The sequence below is a fragment of the Pelobates fuscus genome, chromosome 5 (assembly GCF_036172605.1).
Source record: "Pelobates fuscus isolate aPelFus1 chromosome 5, aPelFus1.pri, whole genome shotgun sequence".
NCBI lineage: Eukaryota > Metazoa > Chordata > Amphibia > Anura > Pelobatidae > Pelobates > Pelobates fuscus.
Genome location: NC_086321.1, coordinates 166,310,590 through 166,331,340, shown reverse-complemented (window position 1 = coordinate 166,331,340; position 20,751 = coordinate 166,310,590). Strand labels below are relative to the sequence as shown.

General features: G+C 44.4%; 1 protein-coding gene across 2 annotated transcripts in view; it reads left to right on the top strand.

Moving 5' to 3' along the window:
* Positions 1 to 20,751, top strand: part of SRRD (SRR1 domain containing) — a 42,561-nt gene that overhangs the window by 4,432 nt on the left and 17,378 nt on the right. For both annotated transcript variants that reach the window (XM_063454638.1, XM_063454637.1), the window contains exons 2-3: positions 20,080 to 20,244; positions 20,438 to 20,478. In XM_063454638.1, coding sequence (XP_063310708.1) covers positions 20,081 to 20,244; positions 20,438 to 20,478 — 205 coding nt within the window. In that variant the 5' untranslated portion in view covers position 20,080. The remainder of the gene's footprint in view (positions 1 to 20,079; positions 20,245 to 20,437; positions 20,479 to 20,751) is intronic.

The following is a 20,751-nucleotide window of genomic DNA, read 5'->3' as shown; positions in this document are numbered from 1 at the left end:
AACACATTAATGGCTGCTGATGAGCATTTCCAATGTCGACATGATCAAAATCTCACTGTTCTGATATTTTCTAATGACGCTTCTAATTTTATTGGTGTCGTGTAAAAAGGGCACAGTAGCTTACGTTAAGCACTCAAGTTTAGGTGATCACAATTCTGCTAAAGAGAAGTTATAAAAACGTTTTAATGAGACCATCAAAAAGTTAGTGAATTTATTGCAACTCTTTCTAACAAATAACCAATGCATGCAACAACCACCACAATCACCTACCTTGACATGATGGTGTGTACAAGCAATTTTAACTAACAATTCCTCATTAACCCCTTAAGGACCAAACTTCTGGAATAAAAGGGAATTATGACATGTCACACATGTCATGTGTCCTTAAGGGGTTAAAAAAACTAGAAACGTTAGACAAATGTATCGATTAGTTATGGATGCTGAATGGTAAAGTAGGTCCTAGTTTCTCAACCTATGGTATATGTAGCCCAGATAGTAGTACACGCACCAAAGGCATGGGGACAACTTTGCGCCCCCCAGGAGGCATCAGACTGTGGGAGAATGGAGACGGAGAGCTGTACCCTTCATGATTTACCAGCACTGCTCCCTTGTGTACTTTGCGGTGATGCCGGCATCTGGGTTATGATGTCACTCTGGCCCCAGCATCACTAAACGGCACACGAGGGAGCAGTGCTTGAAAAGCACAAAGATTACACATGCCCCAGACTGGACACCAGGGAAAGGATCCACTCCAGTTCTCCCAAAGGTAGGGAGGCTGAGTGGACTTAAAAAATTTATAATAAATATAATAATAATTTGTGTATGTTTGAGAAAGTGTATGTGTCTGTCAGTGATTGCCAGTGTCAAATCTGTGAGAGTGTGTGTTAGTAAATGTGTCTGTGTCTGTCAGTGTCCTGTGTGTGTAAATATGCAGGGCCGTCTTTAACGCGGGGCAAACGGGGCAGCTGCCCCGGGCCCTGTCCCTGCTGGGGGGCCCAAGACAGCTGCTCCGTTTGCCCTCTGCCCGCAAACTATGGGGGCCCATCGGGTGGCCCATGCACTTAGGGCCACCCAGTGGGCCTGTGTCAGCAGGGGCCCGGTCAGGCGCTGTGGCGCTTTAACAGCGCGACCGGGCCCTTGCTTTTTAGCAGCCGGCTGGGAGGAAGGGGCAGCCGCGCGTCACTTCCTCCCACAGAAAAAGAAGCCGCGCGGATGAAGGCGGATCAGCTGTACAGGAGGGGGCCAGGCCGGGAGAGAGTGAGAGCTTAACTCCCAGCCACCCCAGCCAGCCCACTGGACCCCAGGGAAGCCACCCTCCAGGAAAAGGTAAGAAACTGGAGGGTGGTTATCAAATTTTGCATGAATGTCTGAGTGTGTGTGTGTGTGTGTCAGTATATATATATATATATATGTATGTTTGTATGTCTGTTAGTGTGCCAGAATGTCTGTGTGTGTGTGAATCTGTCAGTGTCTGTGTGGTTCAGTATGTATGTGTGTAAGTGTGTTTGTCTCTCAGTGTCTGTGTGTATGTGTGTTTCAGTATATCTGTCTGTCTGTGTGTATGTTTGCCAGAATGTCTGTCAGTGTGTCAGTATGTCTGTGTGTGTTTGTAATGCGTTCATGTTCTCTTGCTTATGACAGGTGCCAATCACAGTATTGCCAAATTATATAACAAATATTACAGAGGCATCAGACTCAATTGCATGTTTATGGTTGCTGATGAATTATTAACATAGTCAACACAATCACAATCGCACACGTCCAAGTGTTTTGTTTTTTTTAACACTTTTTGCATTTTTAGTTTCACAAAAATTAAAGAAAAATCTTACAGATCCTATATTTTGCGTTACGCAAACAAGCTTAATCTCAATAATTTGGGAAAAGTTTTATTGACATATTTCTCTCTAAAATTCAACTGTCAAAAATCAGTTGATAACTCACTGATACTCTTTTCAACAAATTAACTTATATCTGAAAATGAACTAATTTAAAAGTTTTGCAGTACGTGATGATAGATTATCTGATTCATTGCTGATAACCATTAACCTGTGATGTTATCAAAAAGCCACCAAAAAACTCATTTGGACAATGATAAACATTAAACACAGTTATAAGTGTTGATGATTTTTAATTCTGATGTCTAACTTTGTCAGAATTAATGGTAGAATGCAATATGTTTAGATTTTGGAATAGGCAATATTTTCAGAATTGATTATCCAGCCCAAAAAACTGTCAGTGTCTGTGTGGTTCAGTATGTATGTGTGTATGTGTGTTTCAGTATGGCTGTCTGTGAGTGTCAAAATGTCTGTATGTGTGTTTGTCTCTCAGTGTCTGTGTGTATGTGTGTTTCAGTGTGTCTGTCTGTATGTGTGACAGAATGTCTATGTGTGAGTCTGTCAGTGTCCGTGTGGTTCTGTATGTCTGTGTTTGTCAATATCTCTGTCAGTGTATGTGTGTTTCAGTATGTCCATCTGTCTGTGTGTATATGTGCCAGTATGTCTGTCAGTGTATCTGTATGTCTGTGTGTGTGAGTCCGTCAGTGTCTGTGTGGTTCAGTATGTCTTTGTGTATGTGTGTTTCAGTATGGCTGTCTGTGTCAGTACGTCTGTCAGAATGTGCCTCTGTATCTGTATGTTGTCCATTTGTGTTTGTGTGTGTATCTGTATCTGTATATCTGCATGTGTCAGGTTGTGTATCTGTGATTCTGTATGTGTGTCAGTGTGTGTGTCTGTGTATCTATATGTAGTCAGTGTGTTTACCTTTGTATCTGCATGTATGTCAGTGTTTGTATCTCTCTGTGTGTGTGTGTGTCAGTGTCTGTGTGTATCTGTATGTTCTTGTGTGTATCTATATGCGGTCAGTGTGTATCTGCATGTGTGTCAGGTAGTGTATTTGTGTGTATCTATATATAGTCAGGGGGGCCCTGTAAATATGTCAGTTTTTTCTGTGTGTAAATGTGTGTTGGTCAGTGTTCTGTGTGTGTGTGTGTGTGTGCTTCAGTGTATTATATTTTTATTTTGTGACTTCAGATTAATAGTTCATACACTCATCCTTACTTCCTTCATATTCACATTATGTCATATTTATGTAAAATATATTCTTTACAACATTTAATAAAGCATGTTCCCCAATATAGGATTAACTTAAATATCAGTGTCTACATATTTCAATTGGAATTTAAATCAATAGAAATTGCTTTTTTCGGGGGCGTGGTCTGACCGTCGATGAGACTAGACGTGTCTCACTAGAGCTCCGCTTAACCGCGCATAAAAAGCTTACAAAAGCGACCTTTTTTGTCCGCAAAACTCCCCAAGATAATCCCTGCCATGGAGAAGAGACCCTCCAAGAAGCAACCAAAGAGGGGCACTGAATCTGGGGGGACAGTCCTCGATCTAATGTCGGCGCAAAGGCTAGGCCGACAAGGGACCCAAGATGGCGTCGACCAGTCACCGCAGTCTTCGCCTCGTGCGGGCAGAGAAGAATCCCCAAGGGGCCAGGATACCATCCTGGCGAAACTAGCAGAGGTGAAGGCCTTTCTGGCCGGTGAAATCGCTAAGTCCACCGCGGTTCTCCAGGCCGAGATCGGGGCATTAGGTGACCGCACCGCCAGACTCGAAGACCGCATGGAGACAACCACACTGGCCCACAATGCCGTGATTGAGCGGTTAAACCGGGTAACAGCACACCTGGTCGAGACGGACCTAGCCATCGAGGACATGGCGAACCGCTCTCGGAGAAATAACCTCCGCCTACGAGGCTTACCTGAGGGCCCAGATGACGACCTGCAAGGGCTTGTACTCACCATCCTCAAACCGTTACTTCCGAATATACCAGAGGAACATTGGCACATTGAAAGGGCACACAGGGCCCTGAGAAGCCAAAGGAACGATACAACTGCCCCGAGAGACGTAATTCTCCGATTCCTGCATTACAGGACCAAAGAGGCCCTAATGAAGAAATGCCGTGATGGACCCATACGACATGCGGGGGGAGTGATATCCCTTTACCACGATCTGGCGCCCTCCACACTGCAACGAAGGAGAGACTGGCGCCCCATCACTGACGCCTTGAGAGGAGCCGGCATCAAATACGCTTGGGGCTTTCCCTTCAAATTGATGGTGTTCCGTGGGGACAGGGCGCACATCCTGGCCCCGGGAGGTGATCCGCATCGACTGCTCCGTGGTTTGGGCGTCCAGCCGCCACCCGACCTCCCCAACGTAGCGATGTATCCGGAGGGCCTTCCCCAGCTGCAGACGGAGTGGCGCGAGTCAGGACCGAGAGGACACAACTAATTGCGGAGGGTATCGTATTATAGGGCCCCAGGATGCCACTCTCTCCAGGGGGCATCACGCCCAGGGGTGTCCGGGGGATGGCTATGTCCTATTGGGAGGGGGATATGTTGAGGGGTGCTCCTGATCCAGCCCCGGGCCATAACTTTTACACGACTCGATTATACTCAGTAACGCTCCTTGTAAAATCCGAATACAGGGGCTACTGGCCATGAAGGCCTGGGTGGACGCCTCCGCTCCTTATACTCATGGGTTGCAGTGTGACTAAGGTAATATTCTGCCTTTATTCGGGGTCTTGCTCAGGCCGCAGTGGCACCGTTGGAGTGGTGTTCATTTGGGGGGGGGGGACAGGGGGGATACCGCTCAAACTGCCCGAGTTTTGGTTCGCCCAGTCTGGGTACCGACACTCTAACACGAGCCATGGGGTTACATGTTGACTGACCCCCCAAGTGGGACTTTCGCCTACCATTGACATTGTTATGTAGTTTTTTGTTATGTGTTTTTCCTTTGCTTATACACGGGTTTGTATATGGGACCCCCATGGGATGCGGTCCGTATGTTAGCCATGGCCTTTACGTGACCTTTTGCCCACCTTGATTGGGAGCTTATAGTTATTAGTTAATAGTACGGCCGAGTGGATTGGGACCCTAGCATACCCGCAGGGTTTTTCAGCTTTGTTGACATTGTAGGGCGACCCTTAAAACACACATAAAAACGGAACATGTGAGGGGGGGAGAAAACAATCATAATACAAAAACAGTTAAAAAAAAAACAAACAAAAAAAAAAAAACAAAAAACAAAAAAAACAAAAAACATACGTATCAACGAATAAAGCGGTCTACGAAACTCTAAAAGCATAAAAATATATAAAAATAACATAAAAATATAAAAGATGTATAATGTCAATAAATATGATTTACAGCGCTATTACGACTGTTGCCAGAGGTACAGCAGACAGGGAAGGGAGGAGCAATCCTGCTATACTTCATAAGCTGTTTATATGAACACCAAACACTACGTTATACTGTTGATTTGTTGGCAGGGGGGGGAGGGAGGGGCGCCCACAGGTAACACCTTACGTTGGCGGGGGGATAACACACGACTGTTCCGGAATTGTGGATATACGGGCATGTGCGAATCTAGTTGACACTACAATTCACCACATCCCAGATAGGCCAAGCATTAGAACCCTGAACTGCCCATGCTCCAAAATACACATAGCCGTAGCACTTACAGGATCAAAGGGGAGTTGAAACCTACAATATATCACCCAATATAGGCGTTAACCTTGATGTAGATTAATTTAGAAATAAACAAATATGTTTAAATGTCTATCTGTTCCTGTCCAAATCTGAGATGATTAAATTGCGTATACGCAGAAGTAAGCTCACACTGACACATGGAGTTCAGGTTAAAAGCACTTCAGAAAATTTAATACAATCTGGTTGGAAAACAGTTGTGCAGATCTTTTTAAAAGCAAAATGACATCATCATTGAATATCAGATAATAACAAATAAACATCATTGATTGGATTAAACATTATGTGACTAACTTCGTGTCCACCCACCAATATTATTAATTGGCTCAGGGGTTTGAGTGACCAGCTAGGTGTCCTCCCACCGGGAGGTGGTATTGTTCTGGACAAGGGTGTGGACAGAAGGCTCAGGCGCCATCTTTCCCAGCATGAGGTTTACTCGGTGGAAAGGGGGGCTTGAGCGTCATTTTACACAGTCAGTGATATCAGGCCTCATGTCCAGGTGCAAGGTCTCTTATGAATAGAACATTTCATTACTACTGTGTTCTCGTGGCCTTCAAACTATACTATCTTACAAGTCTTAAGGAGTAGCCAGCACCTCCTGGTACTTGTCCTTGTAGGAAACACGGTCTTTGTCTACTGTATTAATTGAGTTGAGAAGTTCAGTCACGTAAGGTAGTTTTAAAATGAACAAGTTAAGTCATGAGGACAAAATGGAGGATTTGAAGAAGTCAGGTTAGGAGGACAAAATGGAGGATTGTCACAATATAAGGTTAAAATGGAGTTAGTACAATAATTCAATACAATACAATAATAATTTTTAATAATTCCACATCAGTCCCCCCTATGAAATGTTAGATTCTAAGAGATAAAACTTTATTATGTTAGTATCAGAAGACGTGTTAACCCAAAGGCACAAAAATGACTGGAGTAACGGTTCTCAAAGTCTTCTTAGTTCTTCAGAGGGACATCATAAATAGACAAGCTTACATTACCATATGGACTTGTGTTATCTGGAATATAGGCACAAGTAGTCATGGTGACAGGTAAACGTTGTTGGTTGCAATAGATATAATAAATGCAAATCAAAATATTATTATTATTATTAGCAGTGACGGTTGGGAAAATGGACTCAAACTTTCCTTTTACTGCAAAATCATCTGGTACCCCCCTTGGCACACCTATGGCATCAATATATATATATCAATCAAACTTTCCCTTTAGAGGGGTGCTCCTCTTTATGTTCTGAAGCATGAATGTGGTGTGTCAAGAGTACCTTGTCATGTATTATGTGTATGGACATAATAACCTTGGCTAGGGCGCATTTGCTTATGCATTGTAGTATTAAACCTGTCCCACGCTACATCAGCGTAGGTGGACTCGGATCATTTAGTCAATATTAATATCACCACAAACTCAGGATGGGCAAATAATCCTGAGGGAGCTTGGCGTTTGGATCTTTTTAGCTTCACGAGGTCTCCTTTTGGGGTCCTCGGCTTTCCATCGATGGCAGGTGGTCAGGCATTATTATGGCCATCAAACACCTACTTGCTGGTATCTTTTTATTTAACAAGTCATTTTTTCTTTAGAGTCAAAAGTGTGTCAAAATCAACAAATGTCACTTCTCATGTTGCAGAGAGAGTCTTGAATCTGGAACAATGAATCCACTGAGTGATCTCTGCAACTTTCACAATGCACTACTGGGTATATGGTCTTGGATGTCACATTGATGACCGGCTAGACTTCTGGCCATCCTGACAAAATGTCTATGATAACTAGTGCATATTTGACCCAGTAGCTCTTTGTCATCTGGATTCTTGAAAGGGATATTGAGAGTTAGCTAGGTGCTTAGGAGTATTTTAGAGATCAAAGAGTTCATGAGGGTCTTGGATAGGTATAAAGTTCCATGGGCTCACTGCCCAGTACATGTTTTTGGGTAAACAGAGCTTAAGAGCGTTGGAGTACAGCCCGTCTTCAAGGGTTGCCCCTTTCTGTTTTTCCAGCTTTGTATTTCTTCAGGGTCAGTAGCTGCTTTGTCATTCTCTTAGAAGCTTGAGATCTGTAGGTAGGATCTACATGGTGAGTATAGAAGTTTCTTTAGCGGACACCATTCTGTCCACTTCCCTTGGTGCACTTGTGGCTTGGTTGGCAGCTTTTAGTCAGCTGAGTGGTGCTTCTTATCTTCCAGATTGATCCAAAATAATGTGCTGCACCCAGGGCATGTCTTGAGTCAGTGTAGATATTGGCATGTCTTCCTTCAGGCATTTTGTATGCCACTGAGAAGGCTGTCAATTCAGCGTCTTGAGCAGATGTGAGTGAGGAAAGTGAAGGTGCTTGACGTACCTGATCTTCTGTAGCAACAGCAAATCCAGTATGGTACCTTTCCTCTTTATCCGCAAACAGAGTGGAGTCAGGATCTGGTAAAGATACTGCATGCTCTGTTGAAAGGTGTCTTGTTTCTTCTTTCATCTGTTCAAAGCAACCATGAGGAGCAGTAGAAGAGGTTTCCTCACCTATTTCTGTGTGAGATTGGGGGGTATTTGTCTTTCTATTCACAGTTCTCTTGCTGACCCCCCTCTGTAGAGATCTGTAAATTGAATGTTCATGTTTTGTTCTAATGAGTCAGGTTCCTTTCATGAGATTTCTGGGGACTTAGTGTAGAAAAAACATGAGGGACAGCCACCTCCCTTACAGGTGTCTTACTTCCATGGGAATCTGGGTCAGGACCGCACTATTTCTTTGAGAGTGCCCAAAACAGTTCTTTCATGTCTGAATAATTTTAATTTTTCGTTAGTGTGGTATTCCCCCCTGGGAAGTGGCGGAAGAGTGGCCAGAGCAACTTTTCTTCAAAATATAATGTTGTCAGGTAGAGGCAGAGTCGTCTATGAGTGGAGGAAATTGGTAAGGAATAAGAAGGGAGGAAGCATATAAAGGATACAGATATGGTGGTGGGGAGATGGAAGAATGAGTAGCGGATAGAGTGAGAGGGAAGAAGGTGGAGTAGGAGGAGGAGAAGGAGGAGTAGAGGAGAAGTAGGAGGAGAGAGGAGAAGGTGGAGTGGAAGGAGAAAGTGGAGTAGAGGGAGGAGTAGGAGGAGGAGTAGAGGGGAAGTAGGAGGAGAGAGGAGAAGGTGGAGTAGAGGGAGGAGTAGGAGGAGAAAGTGGAGTAGAGGGAGGAGTAGGAAGAAGAAGGAGGAGTAGAGGGGAAGTAGGAGGAGAGAGGAGAAGGTGGAGTAGAGGGAGGAGTAGGAGGAGGAGAAGAGGAGAAGTAGGAGGAGAGAGGAGAAGGTGGAGTAGAGGAAGGGGTAGGAGGAGAAAGTGGAGTAGAGGGAGGAGTAGGAAGAGGGGGAGGAGTAAGAGCAGGAAGGAGGAGTAGGAGGAGGAGAAGGTGGAGTAGAGGGAGGAGTAGGAGAAGGAGTAGAGGGGAAGTAGGAGGAGAGAGGAGAAGGTGGAGTAGAGGGAGGAGTAGGAGGAGAAAGTGGAGTAGAGGGAGGAGTAGGAAGAAGAAGGAGGAGTAGAGGGGAAGTAGGAGGAGAGAGGAGAAGGTGGAGTAGAGGGAGGGGCAGTAGGGGAAAGTGGGGGACTGCAGATGAAGGGGAGGGATCGGTGGGAGGAATAAGCGGGGGTGGGCAGGTAAGGGAGCAGACAGGTGATGTAGCAATGGAGGAGACATCAGAAATCAAGACTAGGTAGAAATGCAATGGAGGCTGCAAATAGCCCATGTACAACAACTATTAACTGGCCCTATGCTTTCCCTAGAGAAAAATAATAAAAGGCTAACATGCTCATCTTGTCTCCACAAGCCTCGAACGTTTCACTCCCATGGGTGGCCCATGATGGCTTGCCCACCACTTCTCCACACGGGGTCTTGTGCCCGCGGAGACAGACGCTATCCCTGACTCTAGTTCTTAATTTAATAATTTATATCTAACATCTCAAAATGTAATTTCTACTTATATCACAAATATACATTATCACAATTTTATGTCTCGTAAATGGGATAAAATTTATTCTACTCTTCACTGATAATGTATTTTTAAAACATACAAAATAGACAAATAACATTGCCTTCTGCAAAATAAATGGAAAAGATAATGGAGATTTTGTTAAGCTTATAAATGGCTATACATTGATTCACATTTCTTGTTCTCCAGTTTCTGGCTGTTGATGACAATGTACAATGTAATAGAGCAGCGGAAAATGCTAGTAGAATGCTTGGTTGCATAGGGAGAGGTATTAGCAGTAGGAAGAGGGAAATGCTCATGCCATTGTACAGAACACTGGTGGGACCTCACTTAGAGTACTGGATACAGTACTGGAGACCATATCTTCAGAAGGATATGGATACCTTAGAGAGAGTTCAAAGAAGGGCTACTAAACTGGTTCATGGATTGCAGGGTAAAATTCACCAGGAAAGGTTAAAGGATCTTGACAGGTATAGCTTGGTGAAAAGACGAGACAGGGGAAATATGATAAAAGCATTTTTAAATACATAAAGGGGAAACAACACAGTAAAAGTGGAGACTATATTTAAAAGAAGGAAAAACTACCATAATAAGAGGACATAGTCTCAAAAATAGAGGGACCAAGGTTTAAAAATAATATCAGGAAGTATTACATTACTGAGAGGGTAGTGGATGCATGGAATAGCCTTCCAACTGGAGTGGTAGAGGTTAACTCAGTAGAAGTGTTTTAAGCATGCGTGGGATAGGCATAAGGCTAAGCACTTGCTGCTAGTAACAGATCTAGAATTAATATACTATAATGCCCAAAGTCTCAATTCCTACGCATATGCAATAATAAAATATCTGGGCTTACAACAAAAATTATGTTAGTCAGTCTTTAAACTTGGCTTATTCATTTGTTCAAGAAATCTTGGTTTATTAGAACTTTCTTTTAGTAAATGTTCTTTAAGATAACCCTTCTTTCAGCATGTTATCAATCTTTGTACACAAAGCTAAAAGACACTTGTTACTTATACGTGAAACGATAGACATATATATTCTATCTACATATTAACACAGACACTTTCCTGATATAGGGAAACTAATAGTAGGATCATTTTAGTAATTGTAACTTTTTTGTTCATAATATATGGGAATTAAGGAAGACAGCATGTCTTTAAGATAGGATGAGCATGACACAATACACGGGCATATGACCTCACTGATATGGTAAGGGCAGAGTGAGGGCAGGAGGAGGCGTGGGTACTAAGGACAACCTTCTTTTGTTCTAGGGGCCATTTTCTTTTAGGGCATTTCAGCTGACAAATGAAAGCAATATACATGTAACAGCCCGTGAAGCTTTGAAATAACATGGTGCAAAAATAAAAAAATAAATAAAAATAAATAAATAAATAAACTCACGGAATGCAAACAATATACCTACAGCCATTAATCACTTTTCCTCTTCACAATCTAGCTTAACAACTTTGCATATTCCCTCTATCCACATTGCATAGCAATGCAACAAATCACACTTGCCTTTACATTTTTAACTCGTCCAAATAATTCTCTATTCCTGCATCAGATTCACTTTCCTAACCTTTGTAATAAACACTGAGCTACATCCCTGGCTCCTTATCTTATACAACAGTCTTGGAGAAAATACTTTGTTCCATTGCTAAATCTTATTAGTTTCTGAATAATTTTACTGAACGCTGAACTGAAAAACCAGGAATGTCACCCCTCCCTCTCCCCCCTCGCGTCTCACAGAAGGCAAGGAGAGAGCCAGCATGAAGTTTTTTAACCATGTCAGCGCTGGAAAGACAGTTACGTTACAATTATTGCAAAAGCAAAGGGACACAAAAACACAACATTTAATAATACTCTTTAGTGAAACTCAATACAAAACCCCCACCCTCTACCAGGGTAATGGCTAACACAAAATACAAAAAACAATTATTATAATATACATACATTCTTAACCCTTTGTGATCTAGTTCTTCCTCAACCCTACCTTCGTGCTGAATAGCATTGCTACTCTGTACCAGTAAGCTTGCTTTCTTCTCTGTCAGTAATCTACCACATGAAGGCACAGCAATTTTACACACTTTAGCAATCTCTATCTTCAACTAGATCACACGCGCTAGCCAGCCCTTATTGGGCTTTTCTAACCCTGTTCCATTCCCCTCCTATACAGGCGTCCCAGATATAGGGGGGAAAGGTTTTAAACAGTGTCTACAATGGTGGACTGACACCCGAGAGGGGTGGGTCCCCCCCCAGTGCGTCTTTCCAAAACGTAGACTAGTCACTAATTGGAGGTGAGAAGTGTGTGACCAATCACTTCTCTCACAATAGAAATAGGAGAGGATAGAATAATAATATAGGAAGTATAGAAAAGGGAAAAGGCAAGGAAAAATCCTTAGAGACAGACACAGGAGTTCATGAGACTCCTAATTAAACAGACAAGACAACAATACAGTTGAAATACAGTGCATGCATCACAGTTCAAATGAAATCAACAGTAATTCCTTTCCTTTACTCGTGTGCTTACTCCAAAGTCACCTCCCTCAATCCCGTAGTATCTTACTACCAACGGCCAAGGATAACAACTAACACCGGTCCGAAATCCATATGCCTCCCTCGTCACAGCAGCCCACTAATAGTGTCTGCGCTACCCTCACTCTTGTAGTGCCCCTATAAAGACCCACTTTATAAGTCCCACTACTCCGTGGTGATGAAGACAGCAATGCCTGCCCGAATTCACACACCACAAAATAAAAATTGGAATGGCTCCAGCTCAGCGCTCAAAGCTGGAGGGTACCACCACTCTGCAAGCAGAGTAACGTGCACAGAGAAGCTAGCTAGGCTATCAAAGTGACACAAGAAGGATCCCCAGGAAACTATGAGTCTACACAATCTCCACAGATCCAACACACCTCTTTTTCCCTACAGCCCCAGCCACGAGGCTCCTAAAAGAGTTAAACAGGAAAAGATGACCCCCAGGAACACATCCACAGGTCAACCCCCCTTTTTCCCTACAACCACAGCACCGTGGTTCCTAAAAGGGGTAAAACAGGCAACAGAAGACCTAGGCAAATCCCCTCAGGTCCACCCCCCTTTATCCCAAAAGAGGTAAAATACAAACAGATAAACAGACAAACCGAAGACCCAGGCAAGTCCCCTCAGGTCCACCCCCCTTTATCCCAAAAAGGGGAAAACAAGCAAGACAGAACCCCAGGCAAATCCCCTGCAGGTCCACCCCCCCTTTATCTCAAAATGGGGAAACAGGCAAACAATTCAAACACAATTCAAACACACCCAGGCAACAGATAGACTAAAATTGCAGGTAAACAAGTGAGTAACGAGACACCGGGCAAGATATTACCTGTCTTTGATGTCCTCCCGGGAAGCAGTCACAGACACGTGGACGGGTCAATCAAAGGGGCCGGAACATACCGGTGGCTCTGCAGAAGTCTCTACCGTGTACTTGGAGGTGATCAGTCTCCCTTCCTACCCCCAGGATTCCCCCGTCCAACAGCATCTTCCTTAGGACGGCTCACCGGCCAGACATAGCCCGATGCCCCACGTTGCGCGCCAAATTGATGTAGATTAATTTAGAAATAAACAAATATGTTTAAATGTCTATCTGTTCCTGTCCAAATCTGAGATGATTAAATTGCGTATACGCAGAAGTAAGCTCACACTGACACATGGAGTTCAGGTTAAAAGCACTTCAGAAAATTTAATACAATCTGGTTGGAAAACAGTTGTGCAGATCTTTTTAAAAGCAAAATGACATCATCATTGAATATCAGATAATAACAAATAAACATCATTGATTGGATTAAACATTATGTGACTAACTTCGTGTCCACCCACCAATATTATTAATTGGCTCAGGGGTTTGAGTGACCAGCTAGGTGTCCTCCCACCGGGAGGTGGTATTGTTCTGGACAAGGGTGTGGACAGAAGGCTCAGGCGCCATCTTTCCCAGCATGAGGTTTACTCGGTGGAAAGGGGGGCTTGAGCGTCATTTTACACAGTCAGTGATATCAGGCCTCATGTCCAGGTGCAAGGTCTCTTATGAATAGAACATTTCATTACTACTGTGTTCTCGTGGCCTTCAAACTATACTATCTTACAAGTCTTAAGGAGTAGCCAGCACCTCCTGGTACTTGTCCTTGTAGGAAACACGGTCTTTGTCTACTGTATTAATTGAGTTGAGAAGTTCAGTCACGTAAGGTAGTTTTAAAATGAACAAGTTAAGTCATGAGGACAAAATGGAGGATTTGAAGAAGTCAGGTTAGGAGGACAAAATGGAGGATTGTCACAATATAAGGTTAAAATGGAGTTAGTACAATAATTCAATACAATACAATAATAATTTTTAATAATTCCACATCAACCTTATGTCACTACCCATTATTTCCAAGTTGGATTCCGAGATACCCCTAATCCCAACGTCTGATGCTAGAGGCCCTATTGCCCGGCCCTGAACGGGAGCACCTTTGGTTTATTAAGGGAGATATGGGATGCCCTCAGACGAGTGGGGTGGTTGCCAAGGGAGGCCACTGGGAGGCGGGACACCTGCGCACTCACGACAGCCCTTGCAGAGGTCAAGCATAGCGGGACTGGGAACCTGGAGCACATCCTACTTGTTGGGACCCCTATTAAGGTAGATGGCACTGATCTTGGCTGCCTCAAAATGGTATAGGGACACTGCCCCGAATTGGGTAATATGTGTTCTAACGAAAAGGGTGCCTTGTGATAAATCATTTTAATATATGTTTCACCGAGATTATCGGGTTATGTTATACCTTCCATTTTTGTATTAATGACAGAGGATTGTTTTGAATATACTCAAGCCACGCATATGGTCACTGTTACTGTTTATATCTGATGAAGCACAAGATTAGGACCCTAGACCACCTGCCTAGTGTGAGTTCTAGGGGCCCCCATAGGTGTGAGGTGGGACCGAGTATAGAGGCGCGGGAGTGGAGGTGGAGCCTGGAAAGCCGCCTCACCTCCATATCCCCCTACTTTCCCCCTATGGGGAGTAGGGCTTATGAGCTTAGGATCCCCGGAATTTACTAAGCAACTGTCGCAATAGAGAGTAGTCACGTCAGAGGGGATGGGGATTTGCTCCTTGAAGCCTAGAGGTCAAAACCGTATGCGATGCGCGCGTAGGAGTAGGAGCTTTGGGGATCCTCAGTTTCCTCCTTGCGTTGAGCGTGGCGGAGACGTGGGCAAGCGCTACCCACTACATTCTGGCGATTAGTGAGTCCAGAATCACTGTTGCATCCGGCTCAGTCCAGATGCCATTATCTTTTTTATCTTCTCCTCCTTCCCTATCTTTTTCTCTCTCCTTTTCTCCCATTCTCCTTCTCTCGGGGGTGGCGTTCGGGGGGTTGGTACCTTGTGAGAGCCCTGGGGCGCGGCTGCAGCTCACCAGACGTCTGCAGAGAATCAGTAGCATTGTAGTACTAAACATACTCCATGATGGAGCTTAAGGTCACCACGTTGAATGTTAAGGGCTTGAACGCCCCCAAGAAGCGGCGCCTCCTCTTTCAGGAGTTAAGGAGGATGAACTCGGAAATAGCCTACTTACAAGAGACACACCTCCCTAAACAGGCCGCCTTTAGACTTCGGGACCATACATTCTCGGGTTCATTTGAAGCTAGATCACGACGTAAACGTAATGGAGTGGCCATCGTCATTAAACGTACTTGCCCCTTTCAGATGTCAACTCAAGATGCCGACCCGGAGGGACGCTATCTATTTGTTTCTGGCACTTTGCACTCACACTGCGTACATCTAATTAATATATACGCACCGAACCAGCCGGACGCCGCCTTTTGGGATGGGATTAGAGGCAAGATTGCCGCACTGCCTCATGGACTGATTCTCATGGGAGGGGATTTTAATGCCACCCCATGCCCGGCTGCGGACAGGAGCTCGAGAGACGGAGGCCCGAGGTCGCAGGGGATGGGAGGGCAAGACCGGATACTGAAAAAATTTATTGCAGGTACAGGATTAGTAGACGTCTGGAGGGCACAACACCCAATAGATCGGGATTACACGTTCTACTCGGCCCCCCATGGCACCTATTCCAGGATAGACTTGTTCCTGGTCAATGCAACGGGGTTGCCCAGGATAGCTCGATCGGAAGTTGGTAATATATCATGGTCGGACCACGCGGATGTCTCCATTATACTTGGAAACCTATGTATAGCGAGCCCTTGGACCTGGAGACTAAACGCTTCTCTATTGAGGGACACTGGGATAATGGAACAGATTCGGAAGGACATTATAGAATACTTTGTCACAAATACCACCCCAGACGTGAGCGTTAGTACAGTATGGGCGGCGCATAAGGCAGTGATTCGGGGGAACCTCATTAAATTGGCCACAAGGAAGAAGAAACTGAAGCACCATCAACTCGACACTCTACTGAAACAACTGAGGAATCTAGAGCAGAAACACCAATCCTCGCCGGATGTTACGACATACGAACAGCTGGGGGCGGTTAGGAGGAACATACGCACCCTACTACTGGACGATACGGCCAGATCTATGGCGTGGTCGAAACGCACGTTCTTCGACAAAGCCAACAAAATGGACACCCTGCTGGCTAGAACGCTACGGCCTAGACAAACCCGGCCCCACATCACGGCCATTAGACACCCGGACGGCACGACTAAAACTAATCCGGCGGAAATCGCGCAGGTTTTCGAGACATTCTACGAACACCTATACAATCATACTCCAGATGACAACACCCGGGGGGAGCAGGGGGAGGGCGACATCTTGCGCTATCTGGAAGACCTCGGTCTGACCAAACTGACCGGAGAGGCAGCAGCTAACCTAGCGGTGGAGATCAGCGAGAAAGAAGTTGATAGCGCTATCTCGAGCCTGAAGGGTAACAAAGCGCCGGGACCGGATGGCTTCGACGGGTCATACTACAAGACCTTCAGAGAGGAGCTTGTCCCTCACTTGACTGCACTATTCAATCGCTTAAGACAGGGTGAACATCTAGGCTCTGAGATGGCACTAGCCACTATTGTATTACTGCCCAAACCTGAGAGGGACCCGCTCCAACCTGAAAACTACAGACCCATATCGTTAATAAACCATGACCTGAAAATATTGGCAAAGATACAAGCGGAAAGGTTGAATCCGCTTCTGAACTCTCTTATACATGCGGACCAAGTCGGATTCATTCCAGGACGGCAATTGTTCGAGAACACCAGGCGGAACGTCGACCTTATTTGGAAACAAGTGGCCACCGGAGTTCCTTCTCTAGTGGTCTCCATCGACGCTGAGAAGGCCTTTGATAGGGTCAGATGGCGATTCTTGTTCTCAGTATTGAAACATCTTGGCTTCCCAGAAGAATACATACAAGTCACCAAAGCGATGTATCACAACGTACGGGCACAGATACAGATTACGGGAGCCCCACTACACCCGTTTCAGCTGCACAACGGAACCAGGCAGGGGTGCCCTCTCTCTCCCCTACTATTCGTGCTGGCACTAGAACCCTTACTACAGGCAATACGTAAACGTCCGAATATTAGAGGGGTCAGAGTAGGGGATAAGGAGTTCACAGTCTCCGCCTATGCCGATGACGTCCTTCTGACAGTCACAAACCCGATCGAGTCCTTGTTAGCATTACAGGAAGAGATACGGGTCTATGGGGAACTATCCGGGTACAGGGCGAATATCCAGAAATCCAGTGCAATGTCAATAGGGTTACCGGAAGCGGATATCTCCCTGATAAAGGAAAAGTATCAAATCCGGATGGAATCGAACTCCTTAAAATATCTAGGCGTTAACCTAACGGCAGACCCCGGAAAGCTATACGCAGAAAACTATGAACCCATGTTACGGACATTGATAGGGGACCTAGACAAGTGGACGGATAACCCTATTTCCTGGATAGGGCGTATTAACTCCGTGAAAATGAACATTCTACCCCGCCTCCTATTCCTGTTTCAGGCTCTGCCAGTACGAATCACGAAATCTCAACTGGTGCCGTTACAGAGGGCGATAGGCGATTTTGTCTGGCAAAATAAGAGACATAGGATAGCTAGACAAGTCTTATATAGGAAAAAGGATAGAGGGGGACTAGGGTTGCCGAACCTGTACTTCTACTACCTGGCAGCCCAGCTAACCCAGGTGGCCATGTGGCACTCCCCAATGGGGGAAAGAAGGTGGGTGGAGATAGAATCCATGATGGTGGGTCTAGATGTCCCCCAGTTTACCTTATGGGTCTCGAGGGACAAAAGGCCGATGATAAGGGTAACATGCCCGGCCATACTTAATTCCCTTTACCTATGGGATGCTAACAGCGTCAAATATGGGCTTACTTCATCCCCCTCCCCTATGGCTCCGATACTCAGGAACAGAGACTTCCCTCCTGGGATGTCCCCTAGAAACTTCCGAAACATTGAAAAGGCTGGATTACAACGTATCCACCAACTATATAAAAACGGGGAACTTATACAATTCGAAGAACTTCAGCAAGGTAACCACTTGACCCCAGCGGACTTTTTTCGCTATATCCAGATACGAGACTTCGCTAGGAGACCTTGCATTAAAGCAGCAGCCCAGTGTAAGCTATCTTTCTACGAAAGATTATGTCTAGAGGGCACCACACCCAAGGGCATGGTCACGATCCTATACGCTCACCTTAGCACTGAAACTAAGGAATGGGGCAGATTGAAATACATTGATAAATGGGAAGCAGACTTAGGGGAGGCATTGGAAGGCATAGAGTGGCAGGAGATATGGGAAGCAAACAGAAACGTCTCCATCTGTGTTACGATGCAAGAACAGGCATGGAAGACCATGTTCAGATGGTATTCTACACCGGTGACCCTACACAATATGCGGAAAGTAGATACAGACGACTGTTGGAGGGGATGCGGCTTAAGAGGCACTTACATCCACATGTGGTGGGAATGCCCCAAAATACAAGGCTTTTGGAAATCAGTAGAAGGTCTGCTGAAACAAACGGTCGGTAAGCCTTTGGTCATGAACCCGTGGATATACCTACTCAACAGGTCCATCGAGGGTTGGACGAAGAGAGAACAGAAACTGGTACACACGATCACTCTAAGTGCGCGCAGAGCGATAGCCACGGCATGGCTCTCACCCGAGGGACCAGAGTTCCGAGGGGTTATATCCAGGATACGGGAAAGCAGAGTCATGGATGACCTGACCGCTAGATTGAAGGGGATGGCTATATCTTTCCAGAGGACCTGGGAACCATGGGATAACAGTCTGGTGGGCTCCAGTAGCGACTGAAGGGATACGAACGAGTGAATAACTAGGTGCCAGGGCCGCGGGATACTGACGGTGTCCTAGACTCTGTTTACCTTGACCGGCCCTCCCCAGGCCCCCCCCCCCTTTTTTTCTTTCCCTGGCTACACCTGCTTTTTCTCTTTTTCCTTCTCTCCCTATTCTTCTTCTCCTAGTCTTTTCTATTTTCTCCTAATTCAGTCCTATTTCAGGCCTTGATCTGGCCTATATGGGCTTCGGCCCATCAGTATATAGGGGTATATCTCCTTCTTAGGTCTCATTCCTCTTAGTATTTTTCCTTTTTTTTGTATATTATTTTATCTGTCTCCCGGGCATGTTTCAACAAACGGAGAAACGAGGATGCTTAAAGGTAGACCTGGCGCATAGAGTTAGAGCTCCATATTCAGCTACATAGCCTGGAATAATTATAAAACCCTAGATAGGTGGCGAAGAACGAAGAAACCAAAGAGAGGCTTATTTATATGTACTCTTGTGCACTATATCACTGTAAGATTCTATTCAAAAAGGGCTTCTGCGCTAGCCTAAACATTACTGAAATCTTGCTGCTCATATCTTGGGTAAAAATGAAGAATTAAAAATTAAAAATCCTCGATAGGAGGCAAGTAATGTAGGAAGTATAGAGTGGCTTGTCGGGTGTGCTGATGTTAATCGTTATGGTTGCACTATTATTCTTTGTATTTCGGCTTCTGCGCAAGCCACACAGTTGTATTCCTCTTGCCTTACCTGTCGTGTGCAAAAATAAAGAATTAAAAAAAAAAAAAAAGAAATTGCTTTTTTCAAGGCAGGGTTAGTAAGTAATTGTTTTAGACCTGCAGGTGTCGATCTCTGTAAAGAATTGAGAAACACTGATGTAAGGGTGAAAAATATTTGTATTGCTAACTGAATGTAAATTAACTATTTTGGCACCACTGAATTTACACACTTTAACACTGTGTATCACAAGAAAACATTTTGTGGTAGTGAATTAAGGAATATTTCATATCTTGTGGTTATTGATGTTTGAGTGCCCTGTTTTATTCTAAACCTTTGCGAGCTGACAAAGGGTTCTGAGAATGATGACTTTTCAATGATCTGTCCATTTCCTGACTTATGCTTTTGTCTGTGCTGACACGGCTACTCTGAATATTTCACTGTCTTAAATAATAGAAACGTGTAACTAATTAGATGTACAAAATAACAATTAAAAAAATTGTAGCCCCTACCGCATTTTAGTATATTCTCTTTGAGGGAGCAAACATCCTAGTTTTCTTTGTTTGTTTTGTTGCTTCAGGATGGACTTGGATGATTGGCAGGTGGTCAAAAAGAAAAAGGCAGCCAGGAAAATGGTTAGAAGAAAAGATCAGCCTATGTTTAAAGCAGAAACCTGCTCCGAGGTCCATGTTCCTGAATCCGTCGAAGAACAAAACAACGTGGTCCAGAGAATTTATTACACTGTGTGAGTAACTTACATAGCATTTCCAATTTTTTACATTGATTTATTTTACAGTATACACCCCTCCAACAAAGCAACATATTATTTGTTGTTGTTTATTTATTTTTATTTTTTTTATCTCTAAATGCTGCATATTAATACAACAGCTTTTACAAGTTTTACCTATATTGTGTTGAATTTCTGTAATTTTAACTAGGGAGGACCTGAAACAGTCTGAATTTTGGGGTACTTGCCAAGGTAAGTGCAATGTAAAACAATATGTGCTGTATAAAATATTGAAATCCCTATGTTATAACAGTGCCTTTCTTGTGTAATGACCATTAAACACTGTTGTTTAGAGAAAGGTGGTAAACAGATCTGCAAAAGGTGATGAAATTAATTCTTTTGATCAAAACTAGAATTCCAGACATGGTCAGTGACCATAAAAGACACAGCTGAAAATGAACTACCAGCAGCTACGTATTAAGATGGACTACATCTCCCCTGATTCTTTGCCAGCATTATGGGAGA